This window comes from Polypterus senegalus, chromosome 4 (assembly GCF_016835505.1).
Source record: "Polypterus senegalus isolate Bchr_013 chromosome 4, ASM1683550v1, whole genome shotgun sequence".
In the NCBI taxonomy this organism is placed as follows: Eukaryota; Metazoa; Chordata; class Cladistia; order Polypteriformes; family Polypteridae; genus Polypterus; species Polypterus senegalus.
This window is the reverse complement of record NC_053157.1, coordinates 243,965,363-243,991,217: the sequence shown is the minus strand read 5'-3', so window position 1 is coordinate 243,991,217 and position 25,855 is coordinate 243,965,363. Positions and strand designations below refer to the sequence as shown.

Genomic DNA, 25,855 nt, shown 5'->3' with positions numbered 1-25,855 from the left:
ATAATAATAATGTTATGATAAATGGGACACCATAATGAATGCAGAACACGGTGAAAACGATATGCACTGATTTTGTTGTCTGACACATAAGAAAAAAAGGGAAGACAAGGCAGAAACACAGGGATCTCTGCTGACCCAGCTGATAATTTGATAAATTAACCTAAAGATATAACGGATGTTCCTTTGCTCCATGTCAGTATATCCTGGGGTGGTGTGTGAAGGACGCTCTATACTCTGAATGTGTTTGTTCAGGTTTCAGTTTGAGTTCAGCTCCTTCTTCATATCAATACTCAAGACAACGTTTCTTCACGTCGAGACTTTAAGCTGGAGGCCACGGGAGCTGATTAAACTCCAACAGTAGGATTGATGATTAGAAAGCTCTACTTTGAGAGAGTGTCCGCTACACAAAGCTTCGGCTTCATTTACTTGACAGAAAACACCAAAAAGCAAAAGTGGCCCCTTCTATACCCCCACCACTGAAGGTCACATTTCACCCCTCACTACATTGGTTCACTCTGCTTGGACTTTTTGTATCTTGTAAATTTATGTTTCATTATTTGATGACACTCTTTTTACATTTCATGTCATTGATGTTCTCAAATGTGTGAGTATAGCTTGACTCTTATAAGGACTTATCTAAAAAGGGTACATTGGCCATGAAATGCAAGAAGGCAGAAAAATATAAAAAGTGGAAACCAAGAAATGAAGACGTGACATCGATGAAATAGGCTCAGGGGCAGAGGTGACGAGGACAAAATCAGAAAGGACAGTAATAGAAGAGGCAAGTACCAACTGAAAACAAAAGAAGAAAGCTGATTGGTGGAAAGACCTGTCAATCATTCCTGAGTGGACTATTGAGGACAGCCATGGCAGGCAGACTTCAAAGTTCATGTGATTTTGATTATAAATCTGTGGCCATGTACTGAATTAATCTGTTATTTATCAGTTAGTATGTTCAGAAACTGTAATGTCATCACACAGATCAGCATTTTATTAATAATGAAGTACATTCCAATAGGTGGTGCACTGCCAATGATAATGCTGAGGTCCACGTTGATCACTTATATTTCATCCCAGATTATTAAATGCCACATTCCTTTGATATTTGTATACTTTGTCTTTATTTCTTGAGTGACTGAAGTAGATATTAGGGCAATGGATGTTGGAAATTGCTGCTTTCTTGCCCAGGGTGTTATCAACTCTGAGAGGTTGCACTTGAATAATAATAATAATAATAATAGTAATAGTAATAATAATAATTCTTTATATTTTTATTGTGTTTTTCTCACTACTCAAAGCTCTTCTACACAGTGAGTGGGGAGCAACTTCAACCACCACTAATGTGCAGCATCCACCTGGTGATGTTATGGCAGCCAGTTTTGTGCTAGTAGGCTCACCACACATGAGCTATTAGATGGTGAAGTGGTGAGAGATACAGTCAGCTAATGAGAGAGAGAGGGGACGATTAGGGGGCACAATGACAAGGCCTTGGAGGGCAATTTAGCCAAGATATCTTCATGGAGGACACACAGGGATCTTTAATAACCACAGAGAGTCGGGACTTCAGTTTTACGTCTCATCCGAAGGACAGCACCATTTATACAGCACAGTGTTCTCGTCACTGCACTGGGGCATTGGTGTCCACATTCAGACCACCGGGTAAGCCCCCTATTGGCCTCACCAACGCCTCTTCTATCAGACACCCAAGCTGTTCCTAGATGTGCTCCAATCCAAGTACTGGCCAGGCCTGAAAATGTTTAGGTTGAGGTAGATGACCTGATCTGAAGTGCATGGGATGTGTCTGCTGGCTACAGAAGAGCAAGGGTGGCAGAAGTAAGACCCCTTTGGTTGAGAACTGGCATGAAACCAAATGTTATATGAGCCTTCATGTGTCTCAGAGACATCTATACATTTGTTAGTTATGGTGACAGTGAGTCCCAGTGTGGGACACTGAGAAGTGACAGGCTGGAGGGGTCACTCTTATGTACTTAAGTGGAATGATTCTGAGGTGGGCTATTACAGCGGGACTGGGATCAGGGCATCACTTATACCCAATTGTGTGTCTAGGATCTGTGTGTGTTAATCGTAGGGTGTAGGAGTAGACGAGCCTGTTCAACAGACTTGATTAAGTCTCATAAATCCTGAGATAAAATTATTTGAATAACCAAAAAAATCTAAAACAACTGTGAAGGCGCTGAGAGCGGCAAGCACCTGCTGTGTGTTACATGTCTGTCTGTCTGTCAGTTACTTCAGTTTTTAAACAGTTTTCATATTTCTACAATCCTTGTGTTTATGAATGAATCCTATTATTCTGTTTCTTAGACTGAGTGGTCTTCCGTTACCTTAAGAGAGTCTAACAGGTGGGGTCTTTACTGAATAATCTGATAAATTACTGGCATGGACAAAGAAATAAACAAATATTCATTATCTGAGTGGATTAACATCAGTCAGTTGATTTTCATCAACAACACTCACACAACTCTGAAAAGCAGGAGACGAGAACTTATTATGGGATGGACAATTTGACTAATAAAGAGGACTAACATGGATTCTGATGTGGACTTCAGTATGTTATATGTGACGATACTGGCCCCTCCAGACTCCCTCTTCCCACATAGGAGTCTGTTGAACCAACACCATCGATAGGTATGACCGAGATGAGAGGACTAATCCAGGTGAAATCAGAGTATGGTGGAAAGTGCTTGAGTGTGTTTATTGAAAAACAGTCAAAAGTAAAATCAAAAGTGTCCACATGTGCAGAGTTCTCAAAAAAAAAAATACATACATCCTTAAAATCAGTGAAAGGTGGGTATAAAATCCATAAGAAATAAATCTGTTAACCATCGTGCATCTCACACCTAGGCCTTCAGTACTGCTCCGTCTGAATCAATTTATGGTTATAAAAACCATCTTAATATGCAGAAATACAGTATAAAGAGGCGCTGCATTGCAGATAGAATCGCAACATTTTACTCACCAGAAATTCGGATTATTTGCAAACAAAATCCATCTGCCTCTCTCTCCTCAAAAACAGTTCAATCACTCTGTCGTACGGATTATCCATGCGCCTCAGTTCCATCAAAAAGTCCCTTTCTATCGCCATTGAAGATAATGCTGAAAATCAAACCTGTGGCTTCTATACAATCTGAATATGGTGACGTCGCCGTACTCCTGCTAGAGGGCCGTACTGATACTAACTCAAAATGGTTGAAGCAAATCGACATTTATTCTGTGTTAGAGTACCTGCACAACAGATTTTAAAGTCCTCTGATGGCTGAAATGTGATTGGTTAAATGCTTTAATACGAAAATACATGCCTGGAAGCAGCACAACCACTGGAAAAGCTATGAAAGGAAGCGGACAGATTATTTGGAATTATTTAATAAGTATTCATGGACAAAATATAATTAACATCAGTTTGTGATTCACATATTTTTACTTATGAATATGCTAAGCACAGTCCTTCACCCGCGAATATTTACCTTATATAGGCAGGCACTCAATGACATGCTAGGAGTGATGACGCGACACGCAACTCCGCCTCCCACGGCCATCGAGCTGCAGTCTATTACAGTATATGGACGAAAAAATAGGTTCCAGTTATGACCATTACGCGTAGAATTTCGAAATGAAACCTGCCCAACTTTTATAAGTAAACTGTAAGGAATGAGCCTGCCAAATTTCAGCCTTCTACCTACACGGGAAGTTGGATAATTAGTGATGAGTGAGTGAGTGAGTCAGTCAGTCAGTCAGTGAGGGCTTTACCTTTTATTAGTATAGATAAAGCCTCTCTTTCATCGTAAATAATTGTTCTTAATCAGAGCACTTAAAAGTTTAACAAAAATGTTATACTTCTTATATTCTCGGGTACTGTTTAGAACAGTCGCTAAATTAACAAATGGTAATTCAGATTTACAGAGCAAAATACCAACAGACATTAGCAGTACAGACTTTATGAACTTCTTCAATGAGAAAATTAAAAACATAAGATCCCAGATCTCAGCATCACAGTACAAACCACACATTAGCTTAGCAGACCCTGTCTCACATTGCATTCAGTACTTTAGTAATTTTAATCCTGTAACTGAGCAGGAAGTCTTAACTTTAAATTCTAAAATAAAACCTACAACTTGTTCTCTAGATCCAGTGCCAACAAAACTTTCTCTCTAAAATACTAGAATAAGTAGTCGCCAGTCAGCTTCAGTCACACCTCACGCGTTATAATTTACAGTGGTGCCTTGGTTTGCGAGTATAATTCGTCCTGGAAATGTGTTTGTAATCAAAAGCACTTGTATATCAAAGTGAATTTCCCCATAAGAAATAATGGAAAATCAGATTATTTGTTCCACAACCCAAAAATATTAATCTAAAAATGATTACATTAAAACTTTAAGTAAAAATACATACGTTAAAACAAATTAACCGGCACTTTACCTTTGAAAAGAATTGTGGATGGTGTGAGGGAGACGAGAGAGAGGAGAGGAGGAGGAGGAGGATTATTGTGTAGGACGACTTTCACTTTAACTAATGGAATCACTGCTGTTTGTTGGCTCACTGGAATCTTTATCTTTATTTGTAACTTTAACATGGAACAAATCCAATGGTAGTTTCTTTAGCCTCCTTTTGATGATTTCACGGAAATGTGACATTGGATTGTTGTTAAGCAGATTCATCACTCGATCACAAAATAAACAAATGCTTTATGCACACACATGTGGTCACAATGCTATAATAAACAGTTTACACTCATACGGATGTTGACTATATGAGCGAGGCACGCCAACTGAGGCCGAGCATGGAAGATAATTACCCACAATCCTGCAGTGAGAGAGAGAGAGATAAGAACCATCGGCTCAGTTGTGATCATGTGACACTCGGCAGACAAAGCGTATATGTACTACTCGTATTGCAAGACTTTTGTTTGTTTATCAAGTTAACATTTATTAAAAATTTTTGCTCGTCTTACAAAACACTCGCAGACCACGTTACTCGTAATCCAAGGTTTTACTGTATTTGAGAAATTCCAGTCTGGTTTCCACACTGGTCAAAATACAGAAACAGCACTAAATCATGTTGTAAATGACATTCTAATATCCTCTGATGAAGGAAACTCCACAGTAATTATTTTGTTAGACTTAAGTGCAGCGTTTGACACCATTGACCATTCTATTTTACTGCACAGGCTAGAAAATGATGTTGGGCTTACAGGCACTGTGCTCACTTGGTTTAGTTCTTATTTATCAAATCGATTCCAATACGTACAGAAATGTGCTGATAGGACTCCATCATTACAAACAGAAGTGAGATATGGTGTCCCGCATGGCTCAGTACTCGGACCTTCACTGTTTTCACTTTACAGGCTTCCACTGGGATCTCTCATTATGAAACATCATGTTAATTTTCAATCGTATGCAGATGACACCCAGTTATACCTTTCTTTAAGACCAAATGAAGTTTCTTCAATGTTGTCTTTAATTAGATGGGTTAGTGAATAAAAGGAGTGGATGAATGAGAACTACTTTAAGCACCAATAAAACACAGGTTAATTATTGGAAGGAGTGACGCTGATCTCAATGCTGTCATCATTTAACTCCATTGGAATCACCAGTAATTTTACTGAATCAGCCCGAAATCCAGGAGTTATCTTTGACTCTAGCATGTCATTTAAAGCACATATTACAAAGTTGTCCAAATCATGTTTCTTCCATCTTAAAAATGTTAGGAAAATAAGGCACTTTCTAAATTAACAGGATTCTGAGAAATTAATTCATGCATCTATATCAAGTAGGATCGACTACTGCAATGCGGTGTTCACTGGATGTTCAAATTGTTCTTTATACAGCCTCCAGTTAATCCAAAATGCTGCTGCAAGAATAATCACAATAACAAGGAAATATGAACATACAACTCCAGTTGTTAAATCCTTACTCTGTCTCCCGGTTAAGTTTAGGGCAGATTTCAAAATCCTCCTTTTAATATATAAAGCATTAAATGGCCAAGGTCCGGCTTATTTGTCTGGACTTATCATGACTTACAAACCTGAGTGCACATTAAGATCTCAATATGCCAGTCTGCTTATGATTCCAAGGATTAATAAAATAATAGTGGGAAGTCAAGCTTTTAGTTACAGGACCCCTAAAGTGTGGACTGGTCTGCCTGCTGCTATAAGAGATGCTCCTTCAGTCTCAACTTTCAAATCCCGGCTGAAGACTTATTACTTCAGTTTAGCACACCCTGACTAGAGCTGCTGATTAACTCTACAGACTGTCATCAGCATCAAAACATAAGTAATATGATAGTTATAATTTGTTACTAACCCTCACCTATTCCGTTTCTCTTCTCAATACTCAATTGTGGCACTTGGTGCCATGGCCCACCTGCCAAGTTATTTTGCCTGCCTATGTTAAAATCATTCCTGATGGAGGATCGCAGGAATCGTGGGGTAGAGGGGTCCTTTCATCTGACTGGCTGGCCCAGCATTGACTCAACTTTGGAATGGAATTTGTGGAGGAAGCTTGATGGCTGAGGTCTCCAGGACTCTAAACAAATCCAAATAACTTTATGTGATATCATCTACTGTTACATTTTCTCTGTATTTGTAATGTTTTTATTTTACTATTATACTGTATTGAGGATTACTTGTGTTCTGTTCTGTTAATTGTGTTGTATTGACCCACTTCTCTTTGACACACACTGCATGCCCAATCTACCTGGAAAGGGATCTCTCTGCCTTTCCCAAAGTTTCTTTCATTTTTTTTCCTTAGTTTTTCTTTGTCCTCTTAGAGAGTCAAGGGTGGTGGGGGTGGCGGGGCTGGAGGGTTTGTATTTTGGAGCGGTTTGGGGCTGTCAATAGGCAGGGCTTGTTAAAGCCCAGTATGGCACCTCTTGTGTGACTTCAGGTTATACAAAAATAAATTGTATTGTATTGTATTGTGTTGTATTGTATTGTATTGTTTTGTTTTCAACAACACAGAACAAACCAACTAAATGCCGGAGGTTTAAATAAGAGAACAGGGTCAGTCAAGATTCTATCTCATGATGTTCTCATCATTTGAATGTGATTCTAATTTGAGGTATAGGAGGTGGTGATAAACAGAGGGGGTGGTCCTAACCTTTTCCACATTTGAAATTTGCATTTATGTTTATTTAAACGAGGCAGAGGGCTACAGAATATAAATGTGGCCTGATGTTTGTTATGTTTTATCACCTTTTTCTAAACAACTCTTTTAAAGAAGATCAAATCTGGACGTGTCTGCATACAGTGCTTTCAAAAAGTCTTCAGGCCCTTCAAGTTTTTCACCTTTAGTTATGTTGCAGCCTTCTGCTAAAATCATTTCAATTTACTTTGTCCCAAATCAGACAACTCTCAACTCAACCAAGGTCTTCTTCTTCTTTCACCTGCTCCTGTTAGGGGTCACCATAGCGGATCATCTTCTTCCATATCTTTCTGTCCTCTGCATCTTGTTCTGTTACACTCACCACCTGCATGTTCTCTTTTACCACATCCATAAACCTTCGCTTAGGCCTTCCTCTTCTCCTCTTACCTGGCAGCTCTATCCTTAGCATCTTTCTCCCAATATACTCATGATCTCTCCTCTGCACATGTCTAAACCAATGGAATCTTGCCTCTCTGACTTTGTCTCCCAACCGTCCCACCTGAGCTGACACTCTAATGTACTCATTTCTAATCCTATCCATCCTCGTCACACCCAGTGCAAATCTTAGCATCTTTAACTGTGCCACCTCCAGCTCTGTCTCCTGCTTTCTGGTCAGTGCCACCATTTCCAGCCCATATAACATAGCAGGTCTCACTACCATCCTGTAGACCTTCCCTTTCACTTTTGCTGATACCTGTTTGTCACAACCAAGGTGACAAAGTGAAAACGGGATTTGCAAATGAATTAAAAATAGTAAAAAAAAATAATAGTAATCAGACCCTTTACTCAGGACTTACTTGAAGCCCCTTTGACAGCAATCACAGTCCCTGGAGTCTTCTTGAGTCTGATGTGACCGCTTGACACACTTGGATTTGGGGATGTTCTGCCATTTTTCCCTGCAGATCCTTTCAACCTCTGTTAGGTTGGATGGAGACCACCAGTGGACAGCAGTTTTCAATTCTCTCCAGAGAAGTTCAAGAACATTCATAGAATTATTCATAAGCCATCCCTGGGTTGTATATGCCTTGTTTTTTGGGTCATTTTCAAATTGGAAGGTAAACCTTTGGCCCAGACTGAGGACCAGAGCTCTATGAGCAGGTTTTCATTAAGGTCATCTTTGTTCTTTGACCTGTTCAGCTCTCCCTCAATGCTGACTGGTCTCACAGTCACTGCCATTGAAAAACAACTCCAAATGTGATGCCACCACTATGCTTCACTGTTATGCAAGAGGTGAGCGATGCCTGGTTTCCTACACATATGACAGTTAGAATTGATGCCAGACAGTTCAAAGTTGGTTTCATCAGACCAGATAATCTTGTTTATCCCAGTGTGAGAGTCCTTTAGTTGCCTCTTAGCAAACTCTGAGCAAGCTTTCATGTGTTGTCTGACCACAGTGCCATAAGGCCCAGTTTAGTGGAGTGTTGTAGTAGTGGCTGTCCTTCTGGAAGCTTCTCCATTCTCCACATATTTTCTGGATTTCAGGCACAGTGACCATTGGGTTCTTGGTCACTCCTCTTATGAACATCCTTCTCCACTGATTGTTCTTTGGAAAATCATGGGTGTTCTAAACATATTCTATTAAACATTATGGAGGTCCCTGTCATTTTGTGAACCTTCAGTCCGGCAGAATTATTCCATATCTTTCCCGAGATCTTTGCCTTGACCCAATCCTGTTTCAAAGCTCTGCAGTCAATTCCTTCAACCTCATGGCTTGGCTTTTTCACCACTGTGGACCTTCTATAGACAAGTGTGTGCTTTTCCTCATCATGTCCAATCAATTGAAAAGACCTCAATTAGACTGCAAACAAGGGGTAAGAACATCTCAACGATGATCTATAGAACAGGATGCACCTGAGCCAAATTTCAGATTTCACAGGAAAGGTTCTGAATCCTTGTGTCGATGAGATATCCCAGTTTTTACTTTAATAAATACATTTTAAAAAATAAAATCTAAAACTCAGTTTTCCCTTTGTCATTATAGAATGTTGAGTGATGCTTGTTGAGGGAAAAAAATGAAATGATTGACCACAAGGCTGCAACATAAAAAAGTGAAAAGTGGAGGAGTCTGAAGACTTTGTCAAGGCCCGGTATGTTATAAAGAGAAAAAAAACTTTTCACATGGCTACATATTCATTCATGGACAAAAGTATTGGTTTAAAAATGAAGCACAATTGTATGTGAAATAAGTTAAAGCTGACAAAAGTCCTCATCATCCTCCATTCTTTACTCCACAGAGCAGGCACTTTGCTTTGGGTTCTCGACTTCACAAATTTTAAACATTAAAACAAAAGAAACTGGCAGAGAAAATTATTGGGGGTCCTTAGAAGTTCAAAGACCTCACTGGACTGTCGTGACATCTCAAGCTGACCGATTCCTCTAATGTTTGTCATCAGGGTCTTCAGTCACTCAGTCAAGTCCTCACTCTGCTGTGTTGTGTCATTGTGTCCCACCTCCCTGATGAGACCACCAGAGTAAAGCTGACCACAAATTGAACAGAAAGAGAGTTTAAATGGAGGAGAAAAAACAAGAAAACATCAAGAGAGACTCAGGCTGACCTCCAGGATCAAGGTACACCTTCTGGATTGGAGTTTTCTAAAACACATGTTGACAAGCCACAGTGCTGCAGAAAGTCCTTTGGTCTAATAAAACTAAACAAGAGCTTTACAGTAAGTCACAGCAGCTCTGTGTCCAAAGAAGACAAAACAAGTGTTCAAAGAAAAAACTCAAAACATGGAGGAGGCGCATTAATGTTATGGGGCTGCTGTGCAGAATCTGTGCATGGCACAATAAAATGAGAAGATCATCAAGACATTCTGGAGTGATCATCACAAGGCTCTGTCTTGGGTTCAGGTCATGGATCCCCCAAAGCATACAAGTAAGACCACAGAAATATGATAGAAATTACTTTGTAATGTTGGCATCTGTTATGCACACTGAACTGAATCCAAGTCAACATACATGGAAAGAGCTGGAAGTCATAGCTGGGAGAAGAAGTCCTCTCAAATCTCAAAAAGAGTTGGCTGAGTGAACAGTGAGAGAATTAGGAGTCTCATTGAGAGCTACAGAAAGTGCCTGATGGCAGGTCTCAACTGAAAAAGTCAGTTAGAGAACATTAGGTGATGGTCCCGATTCTTGTGTAGCTACAAGTCCTGCAAAGAGTTCAGCAGCAACACCACATGCACATCAGAACAGGTCATCCAGCAGAAGCTAAACATGTCTGGGCCCGGCTAGTACTTGGATGGGAGAAACCATCTAGGAAAGCTTAGGTTGCTGATGGAAGAGGAGTTGATGAGGCCAGCAGGAGGCGCAAACCCGGTACTCTTAATGTAGATCCCAATACCCCAGTGGGGGGTGACGGGGACACCGTGTTGTAAAAATGGTGCCATCCTTTGGTTGAGGTCCTGACTCTTTGGTCATAAAATAACCCTGGACATCCTTTGTAAAGAGGCTAATGTCTCCAGGTTAAATTGCTCCCCATGGCTTAGGCATTCTGTCCCCCTAATCATCCAATGGTGAGCGTCACTGGCTGCTGTCACATTATCCTGGTGGCTCCCCACTCACTGAAACACTCTGAGTAGTGAGAAAGGCGCTATATAATTGTAAAGAAGTATTATTGGTAGTAGTGTTGCTCTTGTCATGGAGAAAACATCCTTCTCGCTTGGAAGAAAACACACAGAGTTTCAGGTCAAGCAATCAGAATAAGACTTAATTGCATAAAGCTGACTCAGTTCAATGAAGTGAGATCCATTAGTCTGTTGGAGCCTCGTATTTATTACAATTCTTATCACCAGATTACTTCATTCTGCATATTTGTCTTCCTTATCTCATTCCTAGTACACAACTCCTCCATTCCTCTTACACCACCAATATTTTTTCCTGCATTAATCATTTTCTGATGGGCATAATTACTTCCTACCCATCACCTGTCACTGTCATCTTAACCAGAGTGGCAAGTTCGCCATCTATCACATTCTTAACGTTTGGTTTGTAAATACTGGTGGCATCCCAGAAGGAATAAAATGTATGGGCATAAGCCTTTCATTTTTAACTGTCTGAAACCCTCGGTTACAATATGTATACATATGAATAGGCGTTACTTTGGACACATATGAATTCTCTATACTCTGTGGAATAAAGAAAGACGGATGACTACTGTTGCCAGTTTACACTCATTTGACAGAAAATTGGGATTGTTGTTTAAAAAGTCGACGAGGCATGTCAATAATCCAAACAGAAGAGAGATAGATGTAAAAGGTGCTATAAAATACAAAGATGTTAAATACTATATACTGTAGGAGATGTGAAAAATATGATAGATGCATAGAGCAATGTGAAATACATAAATACATATGATAAGCCCTCTATAACAGACATATAAAAAATGTACAGTAATAAGAGATGACAGGAAAGGCACTATAACAGAGAAAATGACAAATACGACAGGTGCTATAAAAATGACACAGCAAACAGATGTGAATGACACTGTAAGACAGAGAAATGTGAAAGACAAAACATAACTGATGGACACAAGGCCAGTTCAGAGTCGCCAATGAACCCAATATGCACATCTGTGGACTGCGTGAATCAAAGCAGGAGTGACACGGGAAGAACATGCAGGCCTGACAGTCAAGACGACGACTTGGGTGCCAAATTCAAAGTCTGTGAGGCTGCAGCTCCATCCCCTTGGCCTCACAGTTCAGTTCAACTTCTTTCCTTTCCTTATTATTTTGAACCCGCATCTTTTATTTTAAAGTGTCCCCTTTACTGGCAGAGTGGGTTCAGCTCACTCCCTGATGACTTTCATAATGAACTGCACGTCTCCCAGCACTTGATGGCAATCTTGTTTGCTGCTCTCATTGAGTTGTCAGCCACAAGCTTTATGACAATTCATTACACACATTTAATTTTCAGGCAATTCAGATTTAATTTTTATTTTTTATTTTCATATTCTGTGTAACTCTGACCTGTGGGGTGATCCCCTGAATATTCAGTAGAGTACTGGAAATGGAAAAACAAAAGACTGGGAATGGAAGGGGCAGAACAAGGATCAGGACTGTATTATGAGGAAAGGAAAGATCAGGTTGGTGAAGTGTGACAGAGAATTGATTCTAAATTAGAGAGGTGGACAGTGACAATAACAAGGGCAATTTTAATAAAGCCAGCAGTCAGAGTGGACAGTCCATTAGAACTCTGACCTCGACGGTGACCTTGTGCCGTTTATTGTAATTCCAGAATTTTACTTTGAATTCCCACACATTCTGTCAAATCAGATGAGATCTTTACTATTAGTGTCTGGTCAGCGCAACTCCTGATTGGTTCTTGTTAATTATCTGTGTTGTGCTCCGCCCCCAGTCCTATTACACACTCCCAGATTTCCTCACTCATTCTCTTTTCTCTCCTTTCAGACTTCTGACCCCACACACTGGACATCAACACAGCAAACAGAGACCTCCGTTTGTCTGAAGGGAACAAGAAGGTGACATGTGAGGGGACAGAGACTGAATATCCTGATCATCCTGAGAGATTTGACTGCTGGTCTCAAGTTCTGTGCAGAGATAATCTGACTGGGACTTGCTGTTACTGGGAGGTGGGGTTCAGTGGAAGCCTCATGAGGATTGGAGTCGCATATAAAGGACTGAGCAGGAGATAAGATAGTGGGTAGTCCCTCCTTAGATACACTGACAGGCACTGGGTTTTGCAATGCTGTGTCTCGCAATGACAAGCAGACTGTAATCAGCGCCCCCTACAGCCCCCTGAATAGGTGTGTATCTGGACTGGCCTGCTGGCTCTCTGTCATTTTATAGCGTCTCACACACAATGACCCTCCTGCACAGGTTCAACACCTCCTTCACTGAGCCCCTCTGTCCAGGGTTTGGCTTTGGTCCTGACTGCAGTGTAACAATCTGACATCTGACACCATGTGACAACTGACCAGTACCCTCCACCAGTCACTTGATGTTCCCACAAGTGCAGATCATCTTTGTGTTTGTAGTTTGGGGTCAAAATGAATTTCACAGGATTTGGGTGGGGGCAGCACTTCAGTGAGTGAATTTGGTGTTGAGAATGCAGGGTGAGTATGGCTGTCAGGGCCTCCATTATTATTGGATTTGAGGAGCCAATCAGCTGTGTGTGTGTAATAGTGAGGGGTGGGGTTTGAGAGAGTAATGTGGATGTAGCAGCAGTTAAGTGTTTTGGTTTGCAGTGCACAGTGAAATATATGTGTTTGTTTTGGAAATGTCTAAAGAAATGGCTGAAATGGTTAAGTAAACAAGCAGAATGTTACAGGGGATCCTGAGTATGGAACTGGAACTCAGTGATGACTGTATACAGTTTTCATAACAGGAAATGTGCTGAATTCAAGAGAAAGACTTCTATCTTAGGCTGGTTGTGCTCTACGCTAAAGTACCTCATGTCTTTTAACCAATCAGAGAATGATATTCAGGCATTAAGCACTGTTATGCAAATTCAGTTGTTTATAAAATGGTCCTCTGCCCCTTCTTGTTGATTATTCTCTAACAGACTACTGTGATGAATGCTTCATCTTCTGCATTTTATGAGGAAGAAATTAAAGATGCAATGGATGTGTTTCCTCCTGCCTGATTACTGACTCAAAGGGGTTTTATCAGACTTATCATGTAGAGAAAGTTTCTTTCTTTAATTAATAAGTTGATTTCTTCCACAGGGGGCACATCAGATCTACAGATACTTGTCTGACCAGAAGGGTCCCATGTTGATTCACAACCACATGACCCCGAGTGTCATTAAAAGTCAACTGTTTAAAATTCTGCTGGAGCAGCACTGCTGAAAGGCGCTATATAGACTAAGTATCAGGAGCACAGGAATAGTGACTATGTGTAGAAGCGAGTAATAGATGGGACTACTGTAGAGTGTTCCCCCCTCCATTGGTCACTCATGGGGTCCATCATTTCTGAATTAATGGACCGAGGACTCACGGGTCAGTCAGATGTCAGCCATACTGACGAGAGTTTGGTGTTCTACTGAGTCACTTGACGTCACATTAGACATTAAACTTCACCACCTTCGTCTTGTTTCCAAATTTGTCAATTCTGCTATTCTGGAAATTCCGACATTCTCAGAAAAATGAATTCTTGGTGAAGGTTGCGATCTCCCTATGGTGACAGAGGAAAATCAGAAGATGCAGTTTGAAAGGCTTCTTATTCATTCAAGGAGTAATGGTCTGAAATTTCACCTTGTCTGAGAAGTTGGAGATCGATTTCAAATAAAAATACACTTGGATAAGATTAAATTGTACTACTAGGGTTCTTAGTTGATTCAGTAGTTGCGATAAATGAGGTCAACGTTATCAAACACCCACCCCCTGACCCAGTCACACACACACACCTCGTTTTTGTGTGAAATTAATGTAATACCTCAACCTTGCCATGCAAGAAACAGACAAGCTGTAATTCTGTACAGCTGGAACCATCTAATGTATTCCTGACTGAAGGATCGATGAAACTCCTCCAGTATATTTAATTATCTTTTAAATTATTAGACAAAGTATGTGGCAAATTAAACATATAAGCAAAGGGCTAAAAGACACTAAAGTCTGATCTCACTTAAACTTTAAAACTGCCTATTCCAAAAATGCCAGGCTGTTTGTGGTCGTGTTGTCAGGTGTAGCTCTCAGGTAGACATCTTGTCTTCTTTCAGCTGCTCCTGTTAGGGGTCCCCACAATGGATCATCTTCTTCCATATCTTCCTGTCCTCGTCATCTTGCTCTGTCACACCCTTCACCAGCATGTCCTCTTTCACCACATCCATAAACTTTCGCTTAGGCCTTCCTCTTCTCCTCTTACCTGGCAGCTCTATCCTTATCATCCTTCTCCCAGTATACCCAGCATCTCTCCTCTACAAATGTCCATACTAACACAATCTCACCTCTCTGCCTTTGTCTCCCAACTGTCCCACCTGAGCTGACCCTCTAATGTCCTCATTTCAATTCCTGTCCATCCTCGTCACATCCAAAGCAAATCTAAACATCTTTAACTCTGCCACCTCCAGCTGTGTCTCCTGCTTTCTGGTCAGTGCCACCGTCTCCTTCCCATATAAGATAGCTGGTCTCACTACCATCCTGTAGACCGTCCCTTTCACTCTTGCTGATACCTGATCTAAATCAGGGTGTCCAACTCTGACCCCACAGGGCCGCAGTGACTGCAGGTTTTCCATCCTGACACTTTCTTAATCAGTAACCAATTCCTCCTTTTAATTGATTTCTTTTCCCTTTCCTTTGTTACTTGAAGAAACCTCTGAATTGCTTCTTTTTTTCCTTAAATCACAGCCAAATAAAAATGAGATGTGAAGTGAACCAACAATTGACCATCCAGGAGGTATCAACATGACCAGTTGGGGTATCAAACTCCCACCAGTTTCACTCTAACCAGCTTCTTAATTAGAAGCCAATTGTTGTTGTTAATTGAACTCGTTATTTAATTCCATGGCTGTGCTCTCGTTTGACCGCAGCAGAAAGCAGATCAGTGTCACCGAGCCCTTCATCTTCTTTATTTTCTGTTACTGTATGACAGCAAAAGCTATCTGGTCAAGTGTTGGGTCGTTTTGTATTTCATTACTGTTTTTTGCTAATTAATGAATAAAAGAAACAGATAAGGAGTCTGAGTCTTAAATAGCAAGTCAATTAAAATGAAGGAGAAAAAGTTAATTAGCAGCAAAAATGGGTCATTAATTAAGAAACTGGTTAGAATGAAAACCTGCAGCCCTCCAGGATCGATGTTGGACACCCCTGATCTAAATTAAACAAGGAAACAGTCAAGTCTCCATGTGCCTTGTGTGTTCTTGAAAATCATTATGGTAAGCAGGCGTATGTGTGTGTAATGAAGAGTTACTGTTCAGGAGAAGCCATCTATCCCACCAAACAGCACAATATTGTGCCTTGTTTTTCAAAGGCAAAAAATTAAAAATAAATATTAAAACATTAAATGACTATGAACATGTCTAACTGTCCTTACCTTATTACCTTAGTCTATCCCACCAGACTCCTTCTCACTTGTCTACAGCATATCCAGTACGAGGTATTCTCCGTTTTATGTCTAAACCCAAAGTGTCAAGTTCTTCATCTGACCGGTGCTGTAGACTCCTTGAGGAGAGGTTTGCTTCAGCCATACACCTCGATACACACACAGCCAAGGGACTGGGAAAGCAGGGAATGGGATTAACAGTTGGATCTGCAATCTTGGATTGTGCCTCACGTGTGATGAAGGGTGTGAGGCCGAGCGTCAATGATGTGGCACTTAATTCGAGGGAGGCAACAGTGCAACACATCCTAACAACACAGTCAAGAAGGATAAAGCTACAAAATGGCAACAGGTCACATTTACCATTTAGCAATAAAAACAGTTTATTAATCGTCAATTCATTATTAACACCAAATGCTCATGTATTAATAATCTCTAATGTACAAGGCCTCCAAGAACTCAAAGTAAAGAAGCAGAAAAAATATTTCAAGTAAAAGAAAATGTCAAGAACGTTCACATTGTAACAGGCCTGGCTCATCTTTGATTAACTCTGCTGGTTATCAGATGAAACGCAGAAAGCAAGCTGATGAAATGTCGGCTAACAGGAGCGCCGCAGAACAATCCCACCACTCGGGTGAGTCCTTCTGAATGAAGACAGACCAGGGAGGGCAGCTGGCTTTGTTCACATCTTACAAGTCTGTCTTTCTCAGAGTGCCATCTACCTTGTGCTCCAGTCCCAAACTCCAAATGTGCCACGGGGTGCAGTGGGGTTGCCGATCAGGAAGTGGCACTCTATACAGGGCTGATGAATGGTGCTATAAAAATCAACAAAAGTGATTGATCACAAATGTCACATTACGTGTTTGTGTGATCTTTGTGATGACATTACAGTTTCAGAACATGCTAACTGATAAATAACAGACTTATTCAGTGCATGGTCACAGATTTGAAATCAAAAACACATGAACTCAGAAGTCTGCGTGCCACGGCTGTACTCAACAGTCCACTCAGGAGTGACTGACAGGTCTTTCCACCAATCAGCTGTCTTCTTTTGTTTTCAGTTGGTACCTGCCTTTTCTGTGATGTCCTTTCTGATTTTGTCCTCGTCACCTCTGCCACTGGACGTATTTCATCGATGTCACCTCTTCATTTTGTGGGTTACACTTTTTATATTTTTTCTGCCTTATTGCATTTCATGGCCAATGTACCCTTTTTAGATAAGTCCTTGTAAGAGTCAAGCTATACTCACACATTTGAGAACATCAATTAAATGAAATCTATAAAGAGCGTGGCCAAAAACTGAAACATAAACTTCCAAGTCCAAGCAGAGTAAGGGGGGTCAAATTTGACCTTCAGAAATGGGGGCACAGAAGGGGCCACTTCTGCTTTTTGGAGTTTTCTGTCAAGTAAATGAAGCCGAAGCTTTGTGTAGCTGACACTCTCTCAAAGCTGAGCTTTCTAATCATCCATCCTGCTGTTGGAGTTTATTGGAGCTCCTTTGGCCTCCAGCTTGTAGTCTCGACGTGAAGAAATGTTGTCTTAGGTATCGATATGAAGATGGCGCTGAACTCAAACTGAAACCTTACCCAACACATTCAGAGTATAGAGCGTCCTTCACACACCACCCCAGGAGATACTGGACATCTAGCAAATTGACCTCCGTTATATTTTTAGGTTAATTTATAAAATTATCAGTTGAATCAGCAGAGATCCCTGTGTGTTTCAGCGCTGTCTTCGCTTTTTTATGACTATGAAGACCACTGCTGCATGAAAAGCGTTAACCATAATTAGGAACACAATGAGGTTTTTTCTTGCACCTATAAGTTGTTGAAGAAGATTCTTGCCGTTTGTGAAGTATGTATTGTATTCCAGTGTGAATTCATATGTGGCTCTGAGGTTACCTTACATTTAGGATAGGTTTTCCACTTTCATCGTTTTCTCCACTATTCTTATGTGCTTATTAACTACTTTAAACAGAAGTCCTTTCTGAAGACTTTTCTTCATTTTTTTTTTTTTTTTGCCTTTGGAAAGATCATTTGTCCTTTTTGAGACAGGCTTTACTCCAATATGACTTTGTGTGTGACTACGGAAACTTTTTCTGGAAGAGTATCCTTTAGCACATTGAGAACAGGTGTACTGCTTCTCTCCAGTGTGGATCTTTCTGTGGTACCTAAGTGCACTTTGACATGAGAATTGTTTGACACACTCTGGACAGCAATAAGGTTTCTCTCCAAAGTGAATTCTCATGTGATCTCGAGGAGTCATGCTGTCTAGCTTGCCACAGTCAGAACAGCTTTGTTTCTTACTAGAATTAATTATTTTATGATTGTGAATAGAATTGTTATATGAGAATCGCATTCCACATCCAGTACAATTCTAAGGCTTCTATCCAGTACGACTTTTCTTATGCTTTTACAGAGAAATAGGTGTGAGAATTGTTAGCCATATTCCAAGCAAAGGTGAGATTTCTGTCTGGTGTGTTGTCTGATGTGACTTTTTATGGTGCTTTGTTGTAAGAACTGCTTATCACATTCAGGACAACAATAAGGTTTCTCTCCATTATGAGTTCTGATGTGGCACTGAAGAATTTTTTCTCACATTCAGAACAGCAATGCGATTTTTCTTCAATATGGATTTTGGCATGTGGATAAAGACCACACTGCATTTTCTCTTTAGTGGGAGTTTGTGTGTTTACTTCAAAATAGGTTATGTTTAAAACCTTTTTCCACATTGAGAACAGCAATATGGCTTCTCTGCAGTATCAATTTCTGTGTGCCTTTGAAAACTGCATTTGTCAGAAAATTGTTCAGCACATTCTCGACAACAATGAGGTTTTTTTCCTGGGTGGCTTCTTCTGTGCCTCTGAAGGTGGCTTCTCCTTGTGAAGGACTTACCACATTCTGAACAGCAATGAGGGTTTTCTCCTGTGTGATTTTTTTTGTGCAACTGAAGATCACTTCTCCATGAGAAAGATTTGCCACATTCTGAACAGCAATGAGGTTTTTCTCCTGTGTGGATTATTCTATGCCTCTGAAGATTGCTTCTGATTGAGAACGACTTACCACATACTGAACAGCAAAGAGGTTTTTCTCCTGTGTGAATTTTTTTGTGCAACTGAAGACTGATTCTCACTGAGAACATCTTACCACATTCTGGACAATAATGAGGTTTTGCTCCTGTGTGGATTCTTCTGTGCCTCTGAAGACTGCTTCTCCTTAAGAACGACTTACCACAGTCTGAACAGCAATGAGGTTTTTCTCCTGTATGAATCATCATATGTCTTTTAAGATCACTTCTGTGTGTGAATTGTTTGCCACATTCCAAACAACATTTTTTTTCAGTATGAATTTGGATTTCTTTCTCCACTTGCTGTTGATCAGTTTTGATGGTTTCTGTCTGTGTTACTCCAGAAGCAGGGAGAGAACTGCACTGCAAAAAGGCTGCTGTAATGTTCTTTAATCCTGTTGCTGATTTCTGAAAATCTGAAAGAACACAACTATTTTAACCATTATTATAATTATTATTTTCCTGACATATTTATCCAAGGCGAATTACAACATTTGAGAGTAAATTTGTTCTTCCAACTGGAGCACAGTCAGATCATGTGACTTGCTTGTGGTCACATGGTGTCAATTGTTGAATTTGAACCTGCGACTTCAGGGTTTGATGTCTAAATTACTAAATAGTACCCAACATTTAAAATAAATAAAACAGTATAAGTGGTGGCACACTGGTTGGAGTTCCTTCCTCACACTGAGGTGCCATTTATGGTCTGGCCACTCCATGTGTGGTCTTTACATGTTCTGGTGCTGTCTGTTCAACTTCTCCAACTTATGTGAAAGACAGACCTGATCTGATCGATCGATCACAAATCAAAATCAGCCAATTTTCACTCCAAATGATTTGACCGATGATCAGCAAATTAGCTGAGCTTAACATCTGACCTTGAATGATAAAAAGCATGTAAGACAAAGTTCCAACATTACCAAAATACAGAAACAGGTCCTCGCCAGTCTAAGAGTTTTATTGCCTTTCTACAAGACATATATTTGCAGATTATAATATATGTGCAAAAAAAAGTCAATCATGGAGGATTCTCCGCTAGGAATTTCAACAATACAAACCTTACTCATAATCTGAGAAGTCAACACAAAGGGACTGGTGTGAAGAACGAGCTGTTCAAAGGCTGAGGTGACCAAGAAGCTTAGTTTAGCTCAGTCGCCTACTCTCATTAAGCCTCCAATAATGGCAGCACTTAGAAAACTCAGCCTTATAATACTGACAGCAAGAACGCTCAAGACTTACTGTGACAGCAAAAAGAATGGAATTCAAAAGCCTGGATAACCAGCCACTTTCAGATCTAGAAGATGTTATCTTCTAGATCATTTAGATCCACAATTCCATCTTTCAGTGAGGGTTTGTTGACCGATTTATTTGTATAATTAATTAACCAGGCATTAGATGTTTTGACTAAAATCCTTTTTATTAACCTTTCATTTAATGTGTAGGTAGATGGGAGGAAAGGGATGCAGAGTTTTACCGAGCTGGTACATAAAAATAAATCATCATCAAGTGGACGTCGATTAAATACAGAAATTGTAATCAGCCCTCTTATTGGCTTGTTAGGTAGAATGGCACAAGCCTAGTTTTCAGACCAAAATAAAATACTAATTATGCATTATAAGCATTGAATGTGAATAGTCACTATACATTTATGAATTCTGTAACAGATATTATTACCATAATGATTTTTTTTTCCCCAAATTAAACAATGATACAAAAACACGTAACTCACAGATGGTTGCAAATCTGAAACACATAAACTGCTTAGTGCTGGTGTCTCGACCACAGAGACGTACTCATAGTGACAGAGGAGAGCCAAGAGATCCAAAGAAACTCCCACCAACATAACTGCAGAATGCATGAAGAAATTGTCAATAAAGATAAAAATGATATTTGAGTCAGCAGCATCAGAGGTGAATCTTCATCTCTGTGCACCTTATACCACAAGAGATGCTGGGCCACTGACTTTCTGGAGGACCAATAAAAGTCGTCACCCTACCTGTGCCCTCCTTATACAAGTGGGGACAGCGAGGGTCTATTCAGTATGGTAGCACACTTCGTGGATGACAGGAGGACCAGACTATCCTCAGAACATGCAGAGATGTTTATATTCATAGATAAGAAACTGAAGCATTTACCAAGACTGTCTCGTTTTCTTCTTGTCGTAGAAGATGGCTACAAATATCTAACAGAACATTTTATTTGATTAGAAATGTGGAGTATGATTAAGGCAAGCTTTTTTTTTGGTCAGCTTGTTTTTCTTCTATTATGTGTGCATTATGGGTAAATGTTCTTTGTGTATGTTGTATGCAGTAGCACTTTATTTTGGAATGTGAAGCATATGCATGGTTAAAAATACATTTATTATTGAAAAGAGAAAAAAAAAAAAGAAAAACAGTATTATTATCATTGACACCAGTAGATCCTAATGGAATGGAATGGGTAATTAATATCAGCTCTAAAGACTCCAATAAGAGCCTTTCTAACCAATAATGAGTTGAAATTGGGTTTTTTCTTCTTAATTGTGTTATGGTGTATAAAATCTGTACATTTTGGTTTTTATTATATTTTGTTCAAGACAAGACAACAGATGAACTAAAATCAAAGCAGGCAATTCTTCCCATACAACTCACTTTTAAAATAGCTGTTTCAACATTGAAAGGAAGACATTCTGGTGGCTCGATTACTTTACAGCCTAGGAAAGTAAGACTGAACTGATATCTCAGGCTGTTGATTACTTTATGGATGGAAATCTGGGACAACAATTTGGTTTACAGCCTGGGAAAGGAAGAATGAGGCAATATCAAACAACTTTATGATCTGGGGAGCAAAATTCATCCATCATATTGAAAGCCAGCCAATCAGGTGCATGGAACATTCATTAAACATTAAACTTTATAATAAATATGCCTCATTTTGAAAGCAACGTCAGAAGAGAAGAAGGAGAAGAAGAAAGTACAGAGAGGAGAAGAGGAATGGATGAAGACGGCAATGGTCGTCAGAAAGACATCATGACCATCAATTGCTAAATCAAACGCCTCCCTGGGACATTCATCCTTGTCATCTCTACCTTTTTTCGTAAAGCTTTTCCTAAAGACTATATATATTCAGACTTTCCTATCAGTACCTATTTTCTATTATTCTTTGTTCCAGTGGTATTAGTATTATTCTTGTAATAAATACCATGCTGCTTTTAATTTTCTATGCTTTGTCTTAATGTCTAGAGTGATTGAATTAATAAGGTAGATTTCTAAGAGCACCTAGAGCAGCTGGAGATTTTGCTCTGTGCTGCGGGATTTTTAGGCTGAGAGTGAGGGCGCCACTCAATAGTTAGGGACAGTACAAGAAGAAGGTATTCTTGGCTGATAAATGGCCTATAGTCAAGGATACCAATTTATAGTCCTTGCATGTTTTAATATTTTCTTGGAGACCAAAAGTGATATTGAGGTCTGAGGTCCACCTCAGATCCTCAAATGAGTGTCTCCTTAGAATTCCAGGAACAAAACTTAAAAGAAGTGGCGAGGTGGCCTTCTGCTGTTATGCACCTAAAATCTGGAATTGCCTGCCAATAGGAATTCGCCAGGCTGATACAGTAGGGCACTTTAAAACACTGCTGAAAACACATTACTTTAACATGGCCTTTTTATAACTTCATTTTAATTTAACTTAATCCTGATACTCTATATGTTCAATTTCCTCAAAATAACTATTCATGGTGGCTCTAAAATCGGTACTGACCCCTACTCTCATTACTTTCTGTTTCATTTTAATTTTTTCCGGTTCAATTTCCTCAAAATAACTTTCATTGTGGTGGTGGCCTGGCCGCCACCTACACCTACTCAAAGCTTCATGATGCTCCAACAATGATGGACGGATTAAAAGGCAGAAGTCTACGTGACCATCATCATCATCAAGCCCTTCCGTGAGAATCCTAAATCCAAAGAGGACTGTTTCATTTATGTTAGGTAGAATGTCCAGAGGGGAATGGGCGGTTTCATGGTCTGGAATCCCTACAGATTTTATTTTTACTCCAGCCGTCTGGAGTTTTTTTGTTTTTTCTGTCCCCCCGGCCATTGAACCTTACTCTTATTCGATGTTAATTAATGTTGATTTATTTTGTTTTATAATTGTGTCTTTCATTTTTCTATTCTTTAATATGTAAAGCACTTTGAGCTACTGTTTGTATGAAAATGTGCTATAGAAATAAATGTTGTTGTTATTTAAAACATTGTATGTTGTCCGTGCCGATAATAAGCAAGTCTCTTAAAATGCTGAGTGACAGGCTGTGTTATTCCTAACGCACTTGCGTGGTTTAAACTGCTAAATGTTAATCAGTGTGTGTGTCATTCATGGGGCACTGTTGTGGTTAAGGTCTGTGTGTATGCGTATACCTATGTATGTGTGTGTTCATCTTAAAGTGCAACAGTAGACCAAACCGATAACGAACTTGATGAGAAGACTTACCCTTGAGGAAACAGGTAAAGGGCAAGTAGATGGAAATACCACGATAAAACAAGTTGTAATGTATGTGATGATATTTACATTCTTTAGAACCTAATCTGGACTAAAAAATAAACAATCAAATATATCCGCTTGTGTTAGGGGGGCACAGTATTTAGCACAGCTGTTTTATTGTTCAGGTGTCCTGGAGTCAAATCCTGCCCACATTCGTTCTATACTAGGCTGACCCGCCTTTTAAGGCGACCGACTTTTAAGTTGACCACTTCTTAAGGCAATTCAATATGTAGATCAATTTGATATTTTATACAAACTCATTAATTTGGTTATATTGCATTTGAGCGGTATTACTTTAATACACATAGTTTCTATTATTTTTGTGATGAAATTTAAACTTTTTTTCTATATTGAGGTCGCCCAAATATTTACTACGCGGTGAGGCATTTGTACTCCATCAACATTAATTATTTCCAGAGACAAAATTTTGTCTATTTTTCCAGCGCATCGCCCACAAAAGCAAGGGAATGATGGGAGCACCAGAACTCTGCTCACATCATGTCGCTTCGTACCGCAAGCTGCAAGTAGCAAGTCTGTGATAAGCGGAATTCCGCTACTCTGTTCACTCACGCGACGGAAGGACAATCCCGACCGCTTTTATATAGTAAGAAACAAGAAGAAGATATTGCACAGTCTGGAGAAGAAAATCATCTTTTACCTGGAAAAACGAAACTACAAATCCCATCGTGCATTGCAAAATTGACGAAGCGTGTGTGAAACTCCGCGCCTGCGTAGCACTCATGGGACGGAAGGACAATCCCGACCGCTTTTATATAGAAGGATAGTAGCTCTGAATGGTGTTTCTGGTTATTCTGGTGCTTCCCCTAATCCCCAAAAACATGCAGGTGAAGTGGAGTGGTGACTGTGGGAGACAGAAGGGCCCAAGATCATCTCACAGTAAAGATTTCACACCACTGCCAACGTGTCCAGGCCATGCTGTCCCAGCAAGTTCAGGCTGAGAGCAGAACACAAGATGCTGAAAGAAGACCCTGAGTCCCCCTGAATGTCATCATGGCTCGTACAGGTAGCTCTCATCACTGTTAACAACAAAAGTGCATGAGATTACCATTAGACAGATAAGGCACATATTAGGTGTGCACTGGCTTGAGCAAATTCACGCTTATTTAGTGCACAGGGCTGAGGATTTTATTGTTATTTCTTTTTGTTGACATTTCTACTTTAACTGCCAGACAATTTAAGAAATATACATGTCTATAACAAAATATGACTTTTAAAAATGTCACCGAGCATAATGCACTGTTGGCCTAACATAGGTCACAGCTTCAGTCAAAGCTTCATGATGTTCAAGTCATGCGCACAACACTTTAGATTTTTCCATATTCACCCAAGTTTTTTCGATTTATCATTTATTAGATAACCAATTGTTTGTTATCATGGACCCGAGTAGGTGGTCTTTATCCAAGTTCAATTAACCATGTTTTCCACTCTCATTTCAATCTTCTAAAAACATCAAAACATCCACCATTAGATTTTATAAACGCTCTCTTTCTTTTATATTTAATCACATTACTCACTTATTCCAACACTCCCAGGTGACTCTTCTCCTTCTCTCCCATTTCCCTCGGTGATTTTCTCTTCAGATTCTGATAACTCTGATTTCAGCTCTGCAGAATTCTCCTGCGTAGCCAGTCGTCCCATATTAGTGGACCAGGGCTGTAAACTGGATGAAGATTCTTCACAGGCCTCTTGCTTGAAAATATCCTCAGTTTTGTACTTTTGAAGTTCAAGACCAACCGAGAAATCATTTAAATCCTCAGCTTTAATGGCAGCAGTCACCCCCTTGCACTCCTCCTCCTCCTCTTTAAAAACTGAAATTTTTTTTTCGTAATCCTCCAGCTTCACACGCACATCCTCTGGTGCGAGCCGCTCACAGTCCTCTTCTTTAATGTTCGCCGTTCTTTCATCAACACCATCTTCTTTAGCAGAGGTCATGATGTGTGGTAAACTCTTCTCTCTCTCAAAGTGTCTACCCTTCTCTTCTCAGATTCACTTTTCACATGGACAGCCCTGAGCTGGAGGCCATTAGACACCTCAGTGTATGGCCATGTGAAATGGGAAAGCCCTGTGAAAATAAAAGTGTAGAATTAACTCCATAATGTCAGTAAA

The 25,855-nt window shown here is 39.9% G+C and overlaps 2 protein-coding genes across 2 annotated transcripts in view; both read right to left on the bottom strand.

The window, feature by feature from the left end:
- The window catches only part of LOC120528357 (zinc finger protein 184-like), a 700,371-nt gene that overhangs the window by 668,982 nt on the left and 5,534 nt on the right, over positions 1 to 25,855 (bottom strand). The window lies entirely within an intron of this gene.
- LOC120528373 (gastrula zinc finger protein XlCGF26.1-like) lies at positions 16,530 to 25,760 on the bottom strand. The gene is made up of 2 exons (XM_039752528.1): positions 25,264 to 25,760; positions 16,530 to 19,632 (listed from the first exon to the last, which is right to left on the bottom strand). The coding sequence occupies exons 1-2, from the start codon at positions 25,679 to 25,681 to the stop codon at positions 18,863 to 18,865; spliced, it is 1,188 nt and encodes a 395-aa protein (XP_039608462.1). The 5' UTR covers positions 25,682 to 25,760; the 3' UTR covers positions 16,530 to 18,862.

What these genes read in the sequence shown, in the direction of transcription:
- LOC120528373 (XM_039752528.1), bottom strand. Translation starts at nt 25,681, where the DNA reads ATGACCTCTGCTAAAGAAGATGGTGTTGATGAAAGAACGGCGAACATT. An exon ending in ACCTGGGAGTGTTGGAATAA is followed by an intron (nt 19,633 to 25,263) that starts GTGAGTAATGTG and finishes GTGTTCTTTCAG; the next exon opens with ATTTTCAGAAATCAGCAACA.